Source organism: Nyctereutes procyonoides, unplaced genomic scaffold, assembly GCF_905146905.1.
Source record: "Nyctereutes procyonoides isolate TBG_1078 unplaced genomic scaffold, NYPRO_anot_genome, whole genome shotgun sequence".
Taxonomy (NCBI): Eukaryota; Metazoa; Chordata; class Mammalia; order Carnivora; family Canidae; genus Nyctereutes; species Nyctereutes procyonoides.
Genome location: NW_026575130.1, coordinates 16238356 through 16257386, shown reverse-complemented (window position 1 = coordinate 16257386; position 19031 = coordinate 16238356). Strand labels below are relative to the sequence as shown.

The window sequence follows — 19031 nt, the reverse complement described above, 5'->3', positions numbered from 1 at the left end:
AGTTTTTGGTTTTTTGGTATTTATGTTCTTGAGGACTATTGACCCATAGACCACCTCCCAGAGTGTTTTTTCTCCTTATTGTAAGGGTTTTTATTTTCCTTATTGCAATGTCCTTGGCTGGTTTTGTTATCAGAATAATAATACAAGTCTGTTTTAATTACTTGTGAAGTATCCATCATTTTTATCATTTATGTGTTCCTTTTTATTAACTAACTTTTCTCATGGTTAGAGGTCACAGCTTACTTCTTTGGGGGCATCTATATCATTTTAGATTGGATGATGAATATTTTGAACTTTATGTTGTTGATATGTTATTTTTGCTGTATATTGTTTTTATAAAAGATGGTCACACTTTGTCCTGGGAGGCCTTTAAATGTGTTGTTTTTTCATTTCTTCAGGGCTTGCTTTTAGGCTATGTGAAGGTTTATCTAGAGTCACCTTTACTCTAGGGGTATTTTAGCGTGACTACTGAAGGGTGACTCATGTGGGGTCACTAGTCAAGGTGATCACTAAGGATTTTCCAATATAGCTGGTCAGATCTTGAATATCTTCCTGCCCTGTATGATGTATAGGAATTTTCAGCATATAGCTCTTTTTTGCCTGGTTTCATCCTAAGTGTATGCATAGCTTAATATCTCATTATCAACATAATTGGTCTGAAATGTGTCAAAATCAGGCCTTCACAGGGCTCACAATTTTATTTCTGTCTTCTCATGGATCATAGTCCAGTTCTGCCTTTTATCTATTGTCTGAAACAGTAGTTTAGTTTTTTAATTGTTTATAGGGGGATGATAAATATGGTCCCTATTTTTAATTCTCGACAGGAGTATAATGCTTTCACCCCTTTTTATAGATAAACTTAGATTAGAAAGACTAAGTAACATAGTGATGAGGAACAGGGATTTGGGATTTAGGTTGGAATCCAAATTTTTTGCCATTAACTAGTTGTACAACCCGGGTAAGTTATGTAAATTTCTGTCTTGGCTTCCATATCTTTAAAATGGATATGCTTATGTTTATGCCTACAATGATAATAACAATAAGAAAAATAATATTAGAGATTATTTCTTACTATTATTGTTATGATTAACTGAGATGATGAATGTGAAGTGTTTAACCTAATGCCTAGCACCTAGTGAATCTTGGGTATGGTGTTAGCCAACTAATATTATTGTCCATGATCACCTCAGTAGAATTCTGACTTAAAGAAAAAAAAAAAGAATTCTGACTTTAAGGTCAGGAATGTAACATTGATGAACATGATAGATGTTTTTCCATTATTTATCAAAACTGCTTTCTTTTAAAAAGTATCTACAACAGGAAAACATATTCAGGTCCACCCATAGGCCAAACCCCCCTGAAGCAAGGGTAGAGTATACTCATTTGATTAAACATGAGAAATCTAATTTGTGTTGGTGGGAAATTTTTAAGGAAAGATCTGAGGATAATCCATCATGAATTCTTAGTTCAGGATAACTATTATTCAGTTAGCTACAATGATGGTATCTTTAATATAGGTAATAATTAACAGTTTCATAGTTTTGAGACTAGTATCATCCAGAACATGTCTTTTAAAGGACATGTCCAGTTTTCTTTTTGGAACATAAAACCTTGAATAATCACAAGTAGGACTTAACAGAGAAAAATCAAGGAAAGCTAGCATGTTCATTGCTGAAGTTTTGTCAATGTCCTAAGTTGATCCTTATGATGGCAGGTAGACAAGAAATAAGACACAGATTTGTCAGATGTGTAATGGAATATTTCAGCTCAGCAAGGGGAATTTAGAAGTCTTTCTCTGCTGGCAGATCACAGCCATAGTGTCGGCCAACAACATCTGCTTATTCTCAGATGACAACAGTGCCAGTTAATTAGCCCTTGTTTGTGTTTTGACTATTGATAGACTTAAATTATGTTCATATTGTCATACAGAATAAATACATAAAAAGGTTTAGCTTTGATCTAAATACAGCCTTTCTATTGCTGCAGTGACATTTGAACTGTATATCAGAATAAAAAGATTATAAGTCAGGCATAAAAGTAGATCATCTAAATAAGATAATTAAAAAACATCTGATTAATGATAATTTTGGCTTGAAAACAAAATACCTTACTTCAACAGAAGTTTAAGTTGACTTATAAAAAGGCAGACATTATCTAGGAGAGATATTTGGTGCTACAAAATGCCACTAATATCTCTGCAAAGTCCTCGATCCTCTTTTCACTTTGTTTTAAAGATTTAATGCTATATTTGTTAGTATAAAGAATATTCTTTATGGAAAATTCTTGAACTAGAAAGAATTTCATTGTTTTATGGCCATTAGAAAGCTTTCCCTCTTCTAATCATTGTAAACTCTCTCCCAACAATACTTATGAAAAGTCGAGTAAATGGTTTTTCTAGAAGCCAGAATAACATATTACTTGTGGCAATTTAAATTGCAGAAAAGTTTGTCTTTTTGCAATACATTCTGTGTAGCATTCTAGAGATGTTGGAATATTTTCCTTCCATAGACAGATGCTCTGTGTTTGGCTTGCTCCAGCCATTGCTGTTCCCATTTAAAGGCTTCTAGGTTACAGCTGATCATAGGCAAAGCACCCCCCAAGGGAAGTGTATGTACTAGAAATCCTTGCCTTTTTCCTCTACTTTCTTGCTTGCTTTTTTTTCTGCCCCCAAATCCCCCGTCTCGCTTCTCAAAGAAACACAAAGAGACACCAGTCAGTGACATAGATATGCTTGCTTGGTGTACTTGTTTGGAAATAATCCAGACATCAAGAAGCTAAAACCAAGATGATTATTTATATAATTCTTACAGCTGGAGGTTTTGAAATACACTTTAAGAAAAAAGAAATTTTAAAAGGCAAGTTTAAATACACTATTCTATCTCCACTATACTGCCTTCACATCACTAAGATAACTTAGTATTGAAAGCAGCCTAGGTAGTCATAAAAGTTAAAGAGCTGCCTGCCACTGGCAGCTTATTAGTTCCAAGGCTTTCCATAGAACTTCAACCAACATGACATTTTGATCCCTTGTGTCTAAGAAGTGGTCAAGGTTAATCAGTCAGCTTTCAACAGAAGAATTTGCTCCTGATGGAGTGGCAGTTATAATCGTATGATATTTTTAGGAAAGTGATACACTGAAAAACAATATCATAATTATGTATTTATGAAGTGTTGGTTTCTACAAACTGGAGATTTGACAATGATTGCTAGAACACATCATTACATTTCTAGAAAAAATTAAAAATGCACAGACACTGTCAACCAAATGGATTACAAAAAATCTCAATCCTGTTATCATCTTAATGAATGCAGTACAGAGCATCATAAATGCCGTTATGTCCTTGTCATATAGTATGAATTACAAATAGAAAAACCAGAGAAATAGGAAACTAACTTCCCTTTAATGGAGTCTGATTCGTGAACCCTTTGTTCATTTCTCACTTATTGTAGATGTCTTTCAGTAGTGAGTTCTTATAATCAAATGATCAGCTCCTAGATATTCATAATTATATGAAGACAATACCATCGCCATTTTCACAGTCACATTACAATATCTTTAGTGAGTTGAATATTGTAATTTTTTATTAAAAGTAACACATGAAAATATGAATAAAATATCTTTATGTACAAAGGGGCATGGCATGATTTCTACCTAATGTTTAATAAGACACTTGCAAATTATCCCTGCATTAACATAGTACAAAACAATAAATACAAACATCAGGTAATATAAGGACACTGAGAAAACAGAGAAGTCTCCATGGATAGGAACTGTCGACTTTGGAAGCTTTAAACTCAAAGGAAGGTCATGTCATCATGAACCCACCTGCCTGGGCTGTCAGGTTAACTGCTCACAAATGTCCTTCCTAAAACTTGATCTCCTAAGATTGTTCCTATAAAATGTGGTAATGTGCTTTTTCACATCTCAAATGACAGGAGAGGCCCAGGCTTCCTTTGGATTCTATGAAATTATTGCATGTCATCTGGACATCACTATTGGGACAGGCGACTGGCACAGCCTGGAGAGCAGATCTGGAAGTCAGGATTGAGTCCACAAAGCTTTCTCCCTTCCTATTCCTGGAGCACAGAAGCTGAAGATTAAGCCTGTGGGGGGGAAAAAAGTTTCAGATTCCAAGAAAGTGAAGAAGTATATACATAGTGCCATAGTATATACATGGTTTAGTACTATCCATGGTTCCAGGCATCCAGTGGGGGTCTTGGAACATATCCCCTATGGATAAAGGGGACTAGGGTGCTGCCTGCCATACTTGACTCCTCGCACCATACAATTCCAATCTTTGCTATAACCCCCGTGGTCCATCCACCCAGGCACTCATGCTGGAAATGTGGGCATATCTATACTCCTTATCTTCCTCATTCCCCACTGCCCACATTCAATCGATCATCACCTCTGAAGAGGTTTACCTTCTAGACATTTCTGTATTCCATTCTGCCTCTTTACCACCATCCCTACTGTACCTGCAGAACTGGTGAAGTCTTTGTACTTATCCTAGGGAATACTGCCATAGTGTTTTACCTTCTCTGCTTCCAGTCTTACTCCTCTTGAGATAATCTTTATTAAACACTCAGTGATGTGTCCTAAGCACAGATCTCATCATATTCCGCTTTTGATGAAAGTCCTTAACTCTGTTCTATCATTAATGGAACACAGTTCAAAGTGTGTTGCTTGGGGTGACAATGTGAGTAACAAAGACATATATTGGCAACTTTTACACTTTGCTGCTGTGTGCTTATCAGGGTTAAGCATGAACAGATATCTCTCTACTTCTCCTTCACAAGAAGGAGAGAAGAAAAGCCAGGGCTTTGCTTTGTTTTATTACTTTAGGATTTTCTTCATTTGCAGCACAGAAACAACATTCTCTGTTGCCCCCAAAGGAGCAAGAGATGGAGGGTTCTGTGCCTAAGTAGGAAAGGGGAAGCAGTTTCTTATCCTGCAAGTCTCAACTCAAATGCCAGAAATTTCTATGCAATTCGCCATTAAATTTCAAAGTACCATGTCTAACTTTACATACCACTGTCCTATTATTTCCCATATCAAAGTAACATTATTTTCCTTATGTGTATTTCTCTTTACTTCTATAAGCTTCTTGAGGACAGCAACATGTCATGTCCCTCTTTTGACTTGGCCTTGTGCTTGGCAAAGAGCAGGATCTCTGTCACTTTTTGTTCAACTGACCCATACTCTTCCATAGGTGAGTTCCCAGGTAAAGTCGAGTTTGTAGCACAAACCATCTAGGGAAACACCTGGATTTATGTGAATAGGATAATGCTCATGATTAATACTATATTGATTATTTTTTCAAGGATCAGCAAGCAAACCGAAGTTTTCATTTCATACTCCACATTGATAATCTTTTTTAAGACATGGACTCTGCTTCATTAACAATTTTTTTCATTAGTTGGAAGTTTCAATTTGAAGGTACCAATATCAGTATTTGCTTCCTTTCTGATGTTATAATCTCTCTAAATTTAGTGTATTGTCTACAATAATGACAATGCATGACCTTATGGTCACTGAATGTCTCACCATCCTAAAATTTTATAAATTTGCAATTCTTATAAAGAATAAATGATCACTTTTATAATAAAGTATCATAATAGATTATTTAACAACACTGACACCACTTTAGCAAAGAAGCAAAATGGTCTTAAAAGAAAAGATCTCCCAGCCCTAAATTTAATAGTTGTGCATTACTAAGAATTTTGTTTAGGGCCATTACTAGGATAAGAAAATAGAGCTCTTTCATGATGTTTTCTTTTTAGCTCCTGCTAATCTGTCTTAAAATGTAAGAAGAATAATTGAAAAACATGCTAAGTTTTTCTGGAAGTTCACAAAGATGCATTTAGATTATCATGGTACCATTGAGAAACGACAGAAGTAGAGTGGATTGTATCTGGGAGAAAAGCGAAATTTGGTACTATTCCATATTGCTAAGGGTCTGTGGGATGAGATTTTCATAGAAGCCACTGGTCTGTCTAGTGGCTAGTTCTTATCTGAAACTCCCTTTGCTTCTTAAACGGTCAGGCACTTGGAACAATGGAGGGAGAGCCAATTGGTGAGGAAGGAGGCAGGTTACAGTAGCTCCCTCTCTTCCTATAGCACAGAATTGGTTCTAGAACAATCAAATGCTTTCTGTTCAGTTCTAAAATTGTCCTCCTCCCTCATTTAACATATATCTTGGACATGTTTGCAGTAATTAAAAAATTGTCTTGAGAATTATTTTTGCTTAGTTATATAATGTCACTGATTGGATGAAGCCTAATTTACTTGAAATTTCCATATCATTACACATTTAAACTGTTACTAAATGTTTGCCACTATTCTGTGTACATTAACTTTTAATATAATTTAAAATTATGTCCTTATGAAAATTTCCTAAAGGGAAGTTACAAGGTGACAAATGTGAATTTTCTAATCCTTTAGTGAAAATACCATCAAGCTGTTCTTCAGAAAGATTAATCTAAATTTATACTTTCAAATGCAGCATATAGATATTATTTGCTTCACCAGTATGACTTTTAAAAATTATGAAAAAAGGTTTAAGTAAATTGAACGTTATAATTTTCGTGGTCTTAATTTACTTTATTATTATTACTATTATTATTATTCTGGTAGCTCTTCTGTAATTTTATATTACCATTTCTATTTCCTCCTTTACAAGTTGCCTGTTCCTGGCCTTTGCTCATTTTTCTATTTCCTAATCTGTATAAATGCCTTTGGTATATTTAAGATATTAGTTAAATGATCTCATATTTATAGCAAACATTTTCTTAATTTGGTTTTTGTTTCATAATTTTCTTTATGATAATTTTTTTATGTTTGGACATTTTAAGTCATGATGTGAGAGAATTCTTATCCTTCCATTGAATTTCCTCACATTGTTTTATGTTTCAAAAAAATTAATCAGTTACTTAATAAAACATACATAATTTTTCATTTACTCTCTTCCTCTGGGTATTTAGTTCTTTTTTTTTTTTAAGATTTTATTTATTTATTCATGAGAGACACACACAGAGAGAGGCAGAGACACAGGCAGAGGGAGAAGCAGGCTCTATGCAGGGAGCCCAATACAGGACTCAATCCCCGGACTCCAGGATCACGCTCTGGGCCAAAGGCAGACGCTCAACCACTGTATCACCCAGGCATCCCAAGGGTGTTTAGCTCTTTATCCCTTTCCCCATATAGACACTACTAGCTTATGTCCCCACCTCCACACTCATTATTGGCCGATTTGTTCACTTATTGGCATCAATGAAGAAAGAATGTACTTTGCCTGCTCCACATTTATGCATAGGAAGTCTGGCCTTAGCAGAAGTTCTTTGTGACAGAGAATCAGTTCCTTTAGCTATATTATCTGTACCACTCCTTGTCATAAAAAAATTAATCTCAAAAGAAAATAACAGCACATTTGCATTATAAATGAGCACAAATATATATAGAAACGTATATCGCTAATATATTTCTAATCTTTGATACTGGTGGCCTTCAAAACTTTACACAAATTATTTTTGTTATTAATGCTTATTTTGACAGTGATACCAGCAAATAGTTGGGACCAAAGTGAATTAGACAAAGAAAGTTTAAGATAAACAATCTTTTTCTTATTCTTAAAAAGTTGTGATCCCCAAATGGAGCAGTGCTACTGCAGTGAAAGGATAATATTTTTTGAAACTCTTATCAGTCTTCCTCTTGTTGATATAAGTCTTGAAGATTTTAGAATCTGTTTGAATTGATGAATCAGTTTCAATCATGGTCACATAGTTTTTAATTTTTCTCTGATCATTACCTTATTTCTTATATGTGATTTCATGTTACCATGAGGCAAATCTTTGCAGAGGGCAGGCAAAGATCACAGATTATAAGTATTTTGGAATTCTTGTCTGTTCTGCCAAATCACATTAAATATAATGCTCTGCACAAAATAGAGGATCAATATATGAAGCAGCAAGCATTAAACTATTCTGGAATTTGATTTTTAGATGAGAATTTTTAACATTGTTAACTTTCCACATTAGTGTTTGCTGCTGCATACAGATCCAGACTTCTCAACGTCTATTCTCAAATCTTCTAGTTCTGATAACCATATTCCTATTTATTCTGAATCTCTGAGATGATACATGATTTATCACTGATCATCTAGAAAGTCATTAGTCACTGGCTACTACATTCAAAGTACAATGATTACCAAGAGAAATATACTGGAAAAAAAGTAAGATGAATAGTAGAATTGATGTGTCAAACTTGTTCCTTCCCTGTACTTTCTGATCTTTATAGAACATTGTTACATAATTCCAAAATTACAAAGAAGAGCAAGAAAAGGTACTTATTTCAGCAAATTAAAAGACATGAAATTAAAGGGTAGGAATATTTTTTAAAGTATGAAAAATGGGAAGGAATGGGGAACTGGACAATAGTTTGTTGAGCTTGTTTGGGTCACTACTATTCCTTACCTATGTATAGTTTTTCTTTGTAGCTGAAAAGAAGACTTGTCTTCCTCCAAATTGGATGATTAGTTGATCATTTTGATGGTTTAGAAAACATCTTTTAACTAGTCATGAGGTTGCCAAGAAACCAGAGCTGGTATGCGAGGAAGCTTTTCATATCCTAGGTAGGTTTGGACCACCTGTCTCAACAAACTTCTTAATTTTCTCAGCTTCTCAAACTTTGCATCTCAAAGTGTCCATTGTAAAAGGATGGGTAGACTCTCATATTCCTCTCATTCTAATCCGTCTTTGATGACCAGAAAGGGATAGGATTGTGATACTGGTGCTCGTGTCTGGATGGCACTCTCCTGTTTTGATCTCCTTCTACTGGCCAGAGAAGCATCGCAGGCACTCAACAAGCCCTCTCTGAGTGTCATAACAACATTGTCTTAGTGGCTGGGTAATAGGCCTAGGGAGTGGATACAACAATAATATTCTTCCCTCTGGACACTACCCAGAGTGCCTACCATTGTGGTCAGGTCAAATCTGGGCATATACATATTTATTAGATTTTGCTTTTTTTACTCGTAGCTACCAAAGGGTAAATTCTTCTGCAGGTTCTAAAAAGCATCAAACACTAATTGTGATGGCACTTAATCAGTGCTTCCCGTGAAAACTAAATTAAAATCAGAAGAAACCCTTCTTACCCAACTCTTGGAAAGCAAAAGACAATTCCATGCTAAACTGAGAAGGTTAATTTCAGCACACCAGAATCTGGCCTGAGCTGCTTTACTGAAATAAGACAATGTACCTGGACTGCACTGACTCCTGGTCAAAGCAGAGAACATGCAGAATAACAGGGTTGCTTGTAACCATAGTTTGGGAAGGTTTCAATTATTTATTGATTCACAATTGCTGTAATGAGATTGTTGGTTTGCATCTGTTCTCACAGAGACACTCTGGCAGGCTCTGTCCCTCGGCTAGTTATACAGCAGCAATATGCCCTTGTGACCAGCTGGGTATAACAAACCCCAGCTGAGACTACCTTTCTGGATCATCTTGTTTGAGGTGCCTTGTGTACACACCCATGTTTCCTGCATCCACAGGGAAAGAAAGTATATCCTTGTACAGACTTTACAGAGTGAGGACAAATGGACCTCCTACCTGCCTTCTCTGAACCCCTTCCCCTGAGCCAGGCTTTGGCTGTGATGCACATCCTTCCTTTAGTGCAGCTGCTGCAATGAACTGAAAATGTGTAAGCACTGCCATTCTGAGACCTCCGTTAGCAGTAGAACCCTGTCTCACCACTACCCTTAGTGTGCATATACTGACCGAGGCAAAGGCAAACTGCATTGATATGAAAACATTACCAACAGGCAGAGTGAATTGTGTCATCTCTGAGGTAGGCAAGGCAACTGGAAGAATCTTCTACGGCCCCCAATATATGCATTTCTCTGGAAAATCTTAGAGTTTGTTTTTAGACAAATAGACAATGATGGTTTCACTGACACAAACCATTAACTTTTCAGCTTGCTAAAGTCTTGAAATAATCTAAGCTGCAGCATTCTCAAAAAAGCAGATATTAATGAGCATCTCAGTGAATGAAATTAAAAAAAACTTACATATTTATGGCCCAGGTGTGGGGAGGATTCATCAAGTTGTCAGTTCTTGCTTTTTCCTTGTGCAGAGTGCTCACCTACCAACAGAAGATATGTTTTGATCTGTAAGCTCATACAGCGACTAAGGATGAAAATAATGTTTCCTGGCTTGTGTTTTTATTTTTGCAGGAAAGTCCAATTTCCCTGCAAGAATGTCCTTAGAGCCAGAATTTGCCACTTGGTATTGCTTGAAAATTGTTCACCAAGATTTATGAGTTTTTTTTTTCCACCATCATCTGTCTTCACCCTAAAGGAGCAATGCCAACTAACTCCCTGGGACTGGGGGGGGGGGTGTGAGTTACCAAGAAAGGTTCCCCAGGGAAGGAGGTAGAGATTTTTGCTTTTTCCTTGAGCCTAAGCAAAACTATGTTATATGTTTAAAGCACCATTTTATCAGGAAGTCATTTCTAGGGTCCTCTGTTTAAATAACTTAGTGAGAGCTTTGTGAAAACAAATTTAGAGGCCAACACGAACTCCTTGGTGATATACAGAGCAGCCCAGGGGATGTTACTCAAAATAACCTGATATTCCAGCAGCCAATATAAAGATAAATGTTGACCTAGACTGATGGGGAAGCTGAAGATTCCAAGTGTTTTTATTTATTCATAAAAGACACAGAGAGGGAGGCAGAGACATAGGCAGAGGGAGAAGCAGACTTCTTGCAGGGAGCCGGATATGGGACTTGATCCCAAGACCCTGGGATCACGCCCTTAGCCAAAGGCAGAGCCAAAGCCTCAACCACTGAGCCGCCCAGGCATCCCTAAGATCCCAGGTTTTAAATGCCTCTAAATTCATGATCAACACACTTCACACCACCTGCATCTTTCAGGTAGATTCAAGTATCAACATTAGTCACACTCTAAAAGTAGAGTGGGTCAAAGTTTCTGGCTTTGAGAGTAAATATCATTGCTTTGCTCCAGCTTTTGCCTGTCATTTAGAAACCTGTCTCCTGGGAACTCTGTTGATGTTACCTGTCATCAGCACTATCATGGTGATAATAAATAGTGCCAGAGACCGACAAGGAGCACCCGGGCCTCCCTTAAGAGCCTCTTAGGTGCTGTGCTCTGAGAAATGCCGGCACAGAGTGATAGCCCTTTTAGCCTCTTTCTAGCACAACTCTTCACTCACTATCACTATTTTGCAAAAAGCACAGAACTTCCTAGAATCCATGGCTATGACGTACAGGAATGAGAAGTGAATAAAATAAACACTCATTCAACCCCTACTGTTCGTCAGAGTCACCTAAAGCAAATCATATGAAAATCATTCCAATTCTTAATATCTCCTTCCAAGTTCTGTTTTATTAGGAATAGAAAATATGAGAAAGATTCAATATGAATCCAAGAAATTATAATAATAATGATGCCTATGGTAAAAGCAAATGAAACACATACCTGGGAACAAACAACTGAAAAGAAATATACCAATGCCAATAGTGATTGTATTGTGTTGTATTTCATGAGTAATCTTGAATTCTTTTTCTAGTTTTCCCTCTTCTCTATTATGAATAATGTGGTCTAGTATGAAAACAGCAGTTTGAGCCATGAAGAGATATTACAAGGCAGTGATACAGGTTGATTTGGCAAATGAAAAAATAAGTTCAGAAGGGGGAAAGACCATGTAGACCATGTACACCAAAGGACAGTCAAAGAAGCCTTGGTGGAAATGCAGGGAATAGTTAAATATTGAAAAGCTGAGAAGATAGAAGCTGAATGATGCCTTTCTAAATGATGACTTTAAAAAAATGATTTTATTTATTCATTAAGGACACAGAGACAGGCAGAGACATAGGCAGAGAGAGAAGCAGGCTTCCTCTGGGAAGCTTGTTGTGGGACTCATTCCCAGGGCTCTGGGATCATGCCCTGAGCCAAAGGCAGACGCTCAGCCATTGAACTACCCAAGCACTGCTAAAAGATGACTTTCTAAATCTCTTGATCTTTTTGCTCACCATCAAACTTTTATTCATTCACTCATTTTTTTATTTGAAAAAATAAGCAAAAAAGTAACTGTACATTTAGTAATTACCATAATATACTAATTAGTATTGGTATACTAATAATATACTAATAATGTGGAATTACCATAATGATGAACTGGTGGAGTGTCCCTTCACAAAAGGGACCCAAGCACCATCTCCTCCTTCAAAAGAGCTTGAGTTCAGCGAGGAAGACAGGGGCAGGAGATGAATGGTGTCTGGTGAATATGAGTTAGTAAATGGTTCACCAACTGAGCAAGAGAAGTCTGATGGATTACGAAAGGTCTTGTAGACATGCTAACATGTTTGAACTTCATCTTAGGTAATATAAACTTACCAGTTTTCTAAGGAGAGGAATATTATAATGAATTCAGAACCACTTTTTCTTCTTTCAAATGCTTCAAAATCAAATAGTGCTTTAAAACTAAATGCAAAGATACTATGGTTGTTTTCTTCTGTGAAGTCATGTATTCCTTAATTAATTTAAGAGGTTTTTCTTCAAGATTCTTATAGTCTTTTATATTAGAAATAATACAATGGATATTAACTTTCTTGGATATGCTGTAAGTGGCAATCATGTTTAAAATGCATCATGTCACATGTATATTTTGCAGTCAATCATGGTGATGTTTAACTTAGCAAGATTTCTTACTAAAGCTGAGTGGGATCATCTATGTTCTCATAAAGCTCTCCTTGATCTGCCATATTTGGTGCTCATTTGTTTCCGAAAGCAGATTCCTATTGTATTCTAGCAAACGTTTTCTTTTACATTAAAGAAAACTCCTAATTTAAATAATCAAAATTTAAACATTTATGGGTTACATTTTCAGCAGAAGAACATGATTGACAGAGAACATACTTGAAGAAAGCAAGGAATGTGGATGGATAAATACCATGGCCTAACATGAGGAGGCTTTCAATCAAGGAATTGTCTTATTAGGAGCAAATGACCAGAACAAGAGCCATGTCTCATGGAGGCTTCTGGAAACCCAGACACTTTAGCATCCACTGGCACATCCCCTGAAGATGGGTTACTGCAGAGCTCTGTTTCCTTGGAAACATAATTTATTGACCTCCAAAATGGCCCAACTTATCCTGAGATACAATATCAGAACTTCTAAATTAAAGTACTGACAAATCCAATGAGTTCTTATGACCCTTGAAGCTCAATGTTACCATATAGGCACATTAACACTACATTTTTTTGGGCCACAAACAAATAACATAAAATGTAACAATCAGCAATTCTGAGTGGTGGGTAGTCAGATATTTGTTCTATCAAATTCTTTTCTGTAATTTTCAGATTTCTAAAAAAATTTATATATGAGATAGTGGAAAATTGAGCTGAGCCTGTGCATTTATATCAAACCTACTCATTTCAGATTTTATTCTAGCTATATTTTAGGAAAAGTGTCACTGTTGTGCAAAAGATATTTAGGTAAAAATAATTATAACAATGTGACTTCTGTTGAGTATAGTGAGCATACTTTTATTTTAAAAGAGTATATTTGAATAAATTTAAAAGGAAGTGAACAGAGATTTGTTGATGGTTGTTTCAGAAACTAGACTTTAGTAAAAATTTTAGTAGTACAAACAGCATTTGAAGATCATTATGTTTTTACATGATTAATTCTAGACTATTGAAACTGACTCTGAATGAGCAATTTCAGTTTTACCTTATCACCAAATATTTTCCATGGTAATCAGCAAGGTTGACCATTGAGAGGTTATTTCATTAAAAGAAGTATGATTCCTAAGTTAAGGTTGGCAGAAATAAAAGAACCAGAGAATAGATTTTTTTATTTCCATGGAAATATTTTCTCCTTAGACCTGTGACTTGAAAATTCACTTATGATGAAAAGGAATCTTGGAGAATTAAGGGTCTTCTTGACTATCCTCCCATCAGCTACCACAGTGACTTGTTGCCACAGTGTCTATGTGAGTGGGAGAAATCAGTTTATTATGTCAAATTGTCCCTGGGCCTTAAAGAAGAATCCAATATTAAATTTCAATCAAGAAGTAAGGTTCTTGAGAATTTTCCCACACCCAATCCTCAATTCTGATGTCAGTTGTCATTTCCCCGGTAGAATTGGGGGGTAGGGCAGGTGGTCCTGATCTTAGGCCTCTCTTCACAAGGGTAACCGGGGGCTCCTAGATGGTGGAGCCAAATGCTGGTTAGCTCACCATCCCACAGCTCAGAGAGCACTGAGGCTGCAGAGTGTTTAGTTAAAGCCCCACGGGAGTAAGAAGAGTGTGTGAAATTATTGTGATGCTTACTTGCAAGCACCAGGCAGATTCCTGAGAACTTTTCTTGGCAAATGGCATGGTCACACTCAGGATCCTTACTTAAGACTAGTTCACGTGTTGGCTGCTCTTCCCTAACCAGGTTAAATAGGCTTGGCAACTTAGTCAAGACTGGCAAGTAACCGGGGGAAACCTGTAAGTGGTTTCCAACTATCCTATGAATGAATTTTACTCCTTTGACCATTCAGATGGTTATCTCCAAGAGAACTGTGTACACATAAAGGAAATATGTGCATCGAAGTGTAGAAGAGATAAAAGAATGAAGAAAGTCTCTCATAAGAGACAATGATTCCCACGAAGGGTCAGGGCATGTCTCTGGATTCTAGGTACTGTTAGTTTCCAAGGCCTCTGCATGTTGTAGTTTGTCCTCATTAGAATTTCCCACCTGAAGCCTTTGATTCTGTGTTTGACAAAATTGTTTTTTGCTATGTATATATATAATGGAGTTTGTTATTCCATAGCTCTTACCTGACATACCATCTATACTCTGTGACTATTTTGTACGGGTAAGATGAGGGACTGAATATTGTAAATGTATTCATGTAACTTGATATTTAAATTGGATTCACATGGATTGTTTTGTAGAGAGAATAATTATTTTTTACATATGTTTTGGAACAAGGAGATTTTAAATATTTGGCCTACTCAAAACAAGAAAAAAAATAGGTACATTTTCATGCTTAAAAGCTACCTAGCATCTCATTTTTCATTACTCTTGATTCAAATATAATTCATACAAATAACACCTATATTTTGAAAAACTTACACATTTAAAATCCAATTTAAAAACCTCAATAATTGGAAAAAAGAAACAGGATATTGGGTTTTCTCCTCATTGGGAAGCTCAATTGAAATTATATGAAATGATACAAAAATAGGATTTACACTTTACCTGATGAATCCTGGTTCCAGCTACTATACATGGCCATTATCGAAAATGAAACAAAGCAACAGCAATGATAAAAACCACGTAGTACATTTAATGTTCTTTCTGCTACTACTGCAGAGTTGAAAATGTCTCAAGGCCCCATCGTTTCTTTGGAACACATAATCATATTATTAAAAGCAACCTTTAAAAGTACAATAGTCCAATGATCTTACCAAAAATGATATTTCTAGGACTCATCTTTTATATAAAGGAGAATTTTGTATTTTAGGGGAGTTATTAGTTGTCTATTTCCAAGGAAATTATGCTTTTTTAAAAAAATATTTTATTTATTTATTCATGAGAGACACAGAGACAGAGAGAGGCAGAGACACAGGCAGAGGAAGAAGCAGGCTCTATGCAGGGAGCCCGATGAGGGACTCGATCCCGGATCTTCAGGATTACGCCCTGGGCTAAAGGCTGCGCTAAACCACTGAGCCACCCAGGCTGCCCGGAAATTATGCTTTTTGATTGTGTTTCATGTGAACAAAATCCAAGTTAGATTTTGAAATAACCATTTTCAGCTAATCAACAATCTGGGAGCTTACCAGACTCATGAGAAATTGTCTTAACAGTGAGAAGCTTCACACTCTCTTTATCGGACTGAGGTCTATTTGGAACAGAAAACATAAGTTAACACCACAGTATTTAGTAATTGTATGTCTACGAAAGAAAGCATGCATGATATAAACAGAATGAAGAAGATACACAAGCATCTATTTTTACAAGTTTTTATGGTACAACCTGTCTTTTTTACACACAGACATACATATACTTTTATAGCACTTTCTCTTTCTAGAATCAAGCCAATAAATCTCTGTCACACTGTTAAACAATGATAGATAATTAAATACAAAAATGGGTCGTGCGAAACACTTGTCACAAGGTCCATATCACACAGATCTCCAGTTCTGAATTATGGAAGGGAAAACACGGGGATGTTTCCAAGTCTTTTGGGGTCATGCTGAGTTCTGGGGGTTTCCCTTTTCATGAAGGCCTGACTACTGCAGTACAGTATTTGAACTGTCTAGTCTAACCAAGAGTTCCCACCTATCCTTTCTCAGATTCTAAACAGCTTCAAACCCAGATTACTTTCCTTGGACATCTCAAGAGACTCTATTTCTAATAAAGAACAATAGGTGATCTAGGGACATTATTTTTAAAGCCCACAACCGGGATCCCTGGGTGGCACAGCGGTTTAGCGCCTGCCTTTGGCCCAGGGCGCGATCCTGGAGACCCGGGATTGAATCCCACATCGGGCTCCCGGTGCATGGAGCCTGCTTCTCCCTCTGCCTATGTCTCTGCCTCTCTCTCTCTCTCTCTCTCTCTCTCTCTCTCTCTGTGTGTGTGTGTGTGTGTGACTATCATAGATAATAAATAAAAAAAGTAAAATAAAGCCCACAACCTGATAAACATACAAAAACAGCTATATAAAGGCAGGCTGCAGACTCAGGTCAAGGAAGAATTCTTCACCACAAAACTTGTTTGTGACATTAAAACAATTTGTCTCTTTGTACAACCTTGATTGCAGCAGCTAGCTGGATTGGTAATAACTGCTTTCCTGTTTTCATAAAGTCAAAATAGAATAACTATCTACTGCTAAGACAAAGCCACTCAGAGCTGTCTCAAGGTGCAGGCATGATTACTACCTAATTGTGATAAACATAATGACAATTTCCCTGGGAAAACTGTTTTAAAACTCTATGTATATTTTCTATGAGTTTTTTCCTTATAGTTATTTATATTCATTCTTCTATCTTTGCATTTCATCTTTATTTGTATTTATTTGTTTTCAAGAGAGAGAGCGTGAGCACACAGGAGCAGGGGTAAGGGCAGGTGGATGGGGGAGAGAGAATCCCAAGCAGACTCCCTGCTGAGCACAGAGCCTGCAGGGCTTCATCTCCTGACTCTGAGATCCTGACCTGAGCTGAAATCAAAAGTCGATGCTTAACTGACTGAGCCACCCAGGGGCCCCTGCATTTTATCTTTTGATTTCTCATTTTGCTACCTTAGTCAAGCTTAAAAACAATCTTCCCTTCTGGTTGTTGGAATTTCTCTGTTGATTCAGAAAGAGTTCTGACAAACAGTCAAACCCTGTTTGTGCTCTTTACACAAAATATCTTTTAAAATAAACCAAAAAATGTGTAAACCGAAGATTAATGTTTTTCTTCCTATATAAATGGTAGGGTCAGAGCTTCTGGAAAAAGATGATGTGGCTACTTACTGGTCATTTCCATTTTCTGGTGTGCCTAGGGGAGGAGAGAATAGTTATTAGAGCTGTGAGAAGCTTGGCTATAAAAACAAACAAACAACAAACAAACAAAAACAACCTCAAGACCCCTGCTACTTTCTGTGCAGAGATGTTTGTAAAGCTATTTTGTAACTTTTATTTTATCTCCCTGGAGCACCTTTTCATATCTGAGAAAAACTAGCCAGTTTTTCCACAAAAATGGTTACTATTATTCCTCAGGTATGGCTGATACATTCACGGGAGAGTCCTAAGTAGGCCAATTCCACTGAATTTAGTTCTGGACTAATTTTAATCTTATAGTTTCATATTGCTATGTGAAACTACTATCCATTATCGCACATCCCACAGACACCAGAAAATGTCTCAGTTTATTTCAGTATCTCTGAAAAAAATGTTCCTCCAAGTATTGAATTACCTTTTTATACTAGAGAATTGAATTTTGGGCTCTCCTTTATACATTGCTCTTTCTGGAGACACAAATCACTGTATTTGTGGTGAATGACAATGGAGATGTCGCTTCTAATTGCATCTGGAGCCCACTGATTTGGCCGCTCAAAAGTGTCCTGCTAAATGTCATGGCGAGGCTACTAGATGTGACCAATCTTTTGTTCATTTTACTGGGCTGCTCCACCAGAGTGTGATAGAAGACATTTTGAGTGTAGAGTGAGAATTCAGAATGATGCATTCTGCACAAAGCCTTGGCCTTTAGGGAGGAGATGTTTCTGGTCAAATCTTGCATTATTTGTGGCATATTAGGCAAACTAAGGTAATTGCTTAGGGTCCCCCTTGTTTTGTTCCTGATTTTGCTGTGGTTTTATTCCATAGCTCCTCAAGTTTTGTCCTTTGGATTGCCTTTCACCTCTAATGTAGCCCTTGTCATTGGGATATGCCCTTTAAATACGATTCTCCTGGTGGTGATCATCATTGTTTTATAAAGAGTTTGATTTCCACTAATATTTGGGCTACTTCTATTTCTGTCACCTTGGCTGAAATACACCATCATGGCTCTTAATCCCTAGGATTTAACTCATGGTGCCATATGCTGTTCACCAACTCGATCTCACTTTGTCTTTCCAACATCAGTAGGATTTTTAACAGAATTTTTTTATTCCTCTTTTAAGTGTTATGTATGATATCACTCGTGATGCTCATAATCTTGTTTCAAAATGAGTTGATACTTTTTTGCATGCCTGTTTTAATATTTTTTCCTTCAAATATTCTAATATGGGTTCATTAGCAGATAGATGCATACCAACAGACGACCTTCTGCATAAATGCTGTTCTTACTTGGGCTAAAGCTTAGACTATTGTCAACATTATTTGGATAAGCTTAATTTCATACCGAAATCTCTGATTCATGTGGTCTTCCACAAAGCAGGAAGGGGTTACAAATTTCTGAACTTGATAAAGTCTCCCCCACATACTTGAAGAGAGATTAGCTGTGGGTGTCTAATGGTGCTAATTCAATAAAAA

General features: G+C 36.7%; 1 protein-coding gene across 2 annotated transcripts in view; it reads right to left on the bottom strand.

The window, feature by feature from the left end:
• Positions 1-2805: 2805 nt before the first annotated feature.
• Positions 2806-19031, bottom strand: part of EMCN (endomucin) — a 95466-nt gene continuing 79240 nt past the window's right edge. Inside the window, exons 8-11 of one of the 2 annotated variants that reach the window (XM_055342550.1) lie at positions 17532-17556; positions 15856-15917; positions 10068-10141; positions 2806-4104 (exon numbers count right to left, since the gene is read on the bottom strand). In XM_055342550.1, the coding sequence (XP_055198525.1) occupies positions 10107-10141; positions 15856-15917; positions 17532-17556 (122 nt within the window). In that variant the 3' untranslated portion in view covers positions 2806-4104; positions 10068-10106. The remainder of the gene's footprint in view (positions 4105-10067; positions 10142-15855; positions 15918-17531; positions 17557-19031) is intronic. The other variant, XM_055342549.1, reaches the window with a different exon arrangement.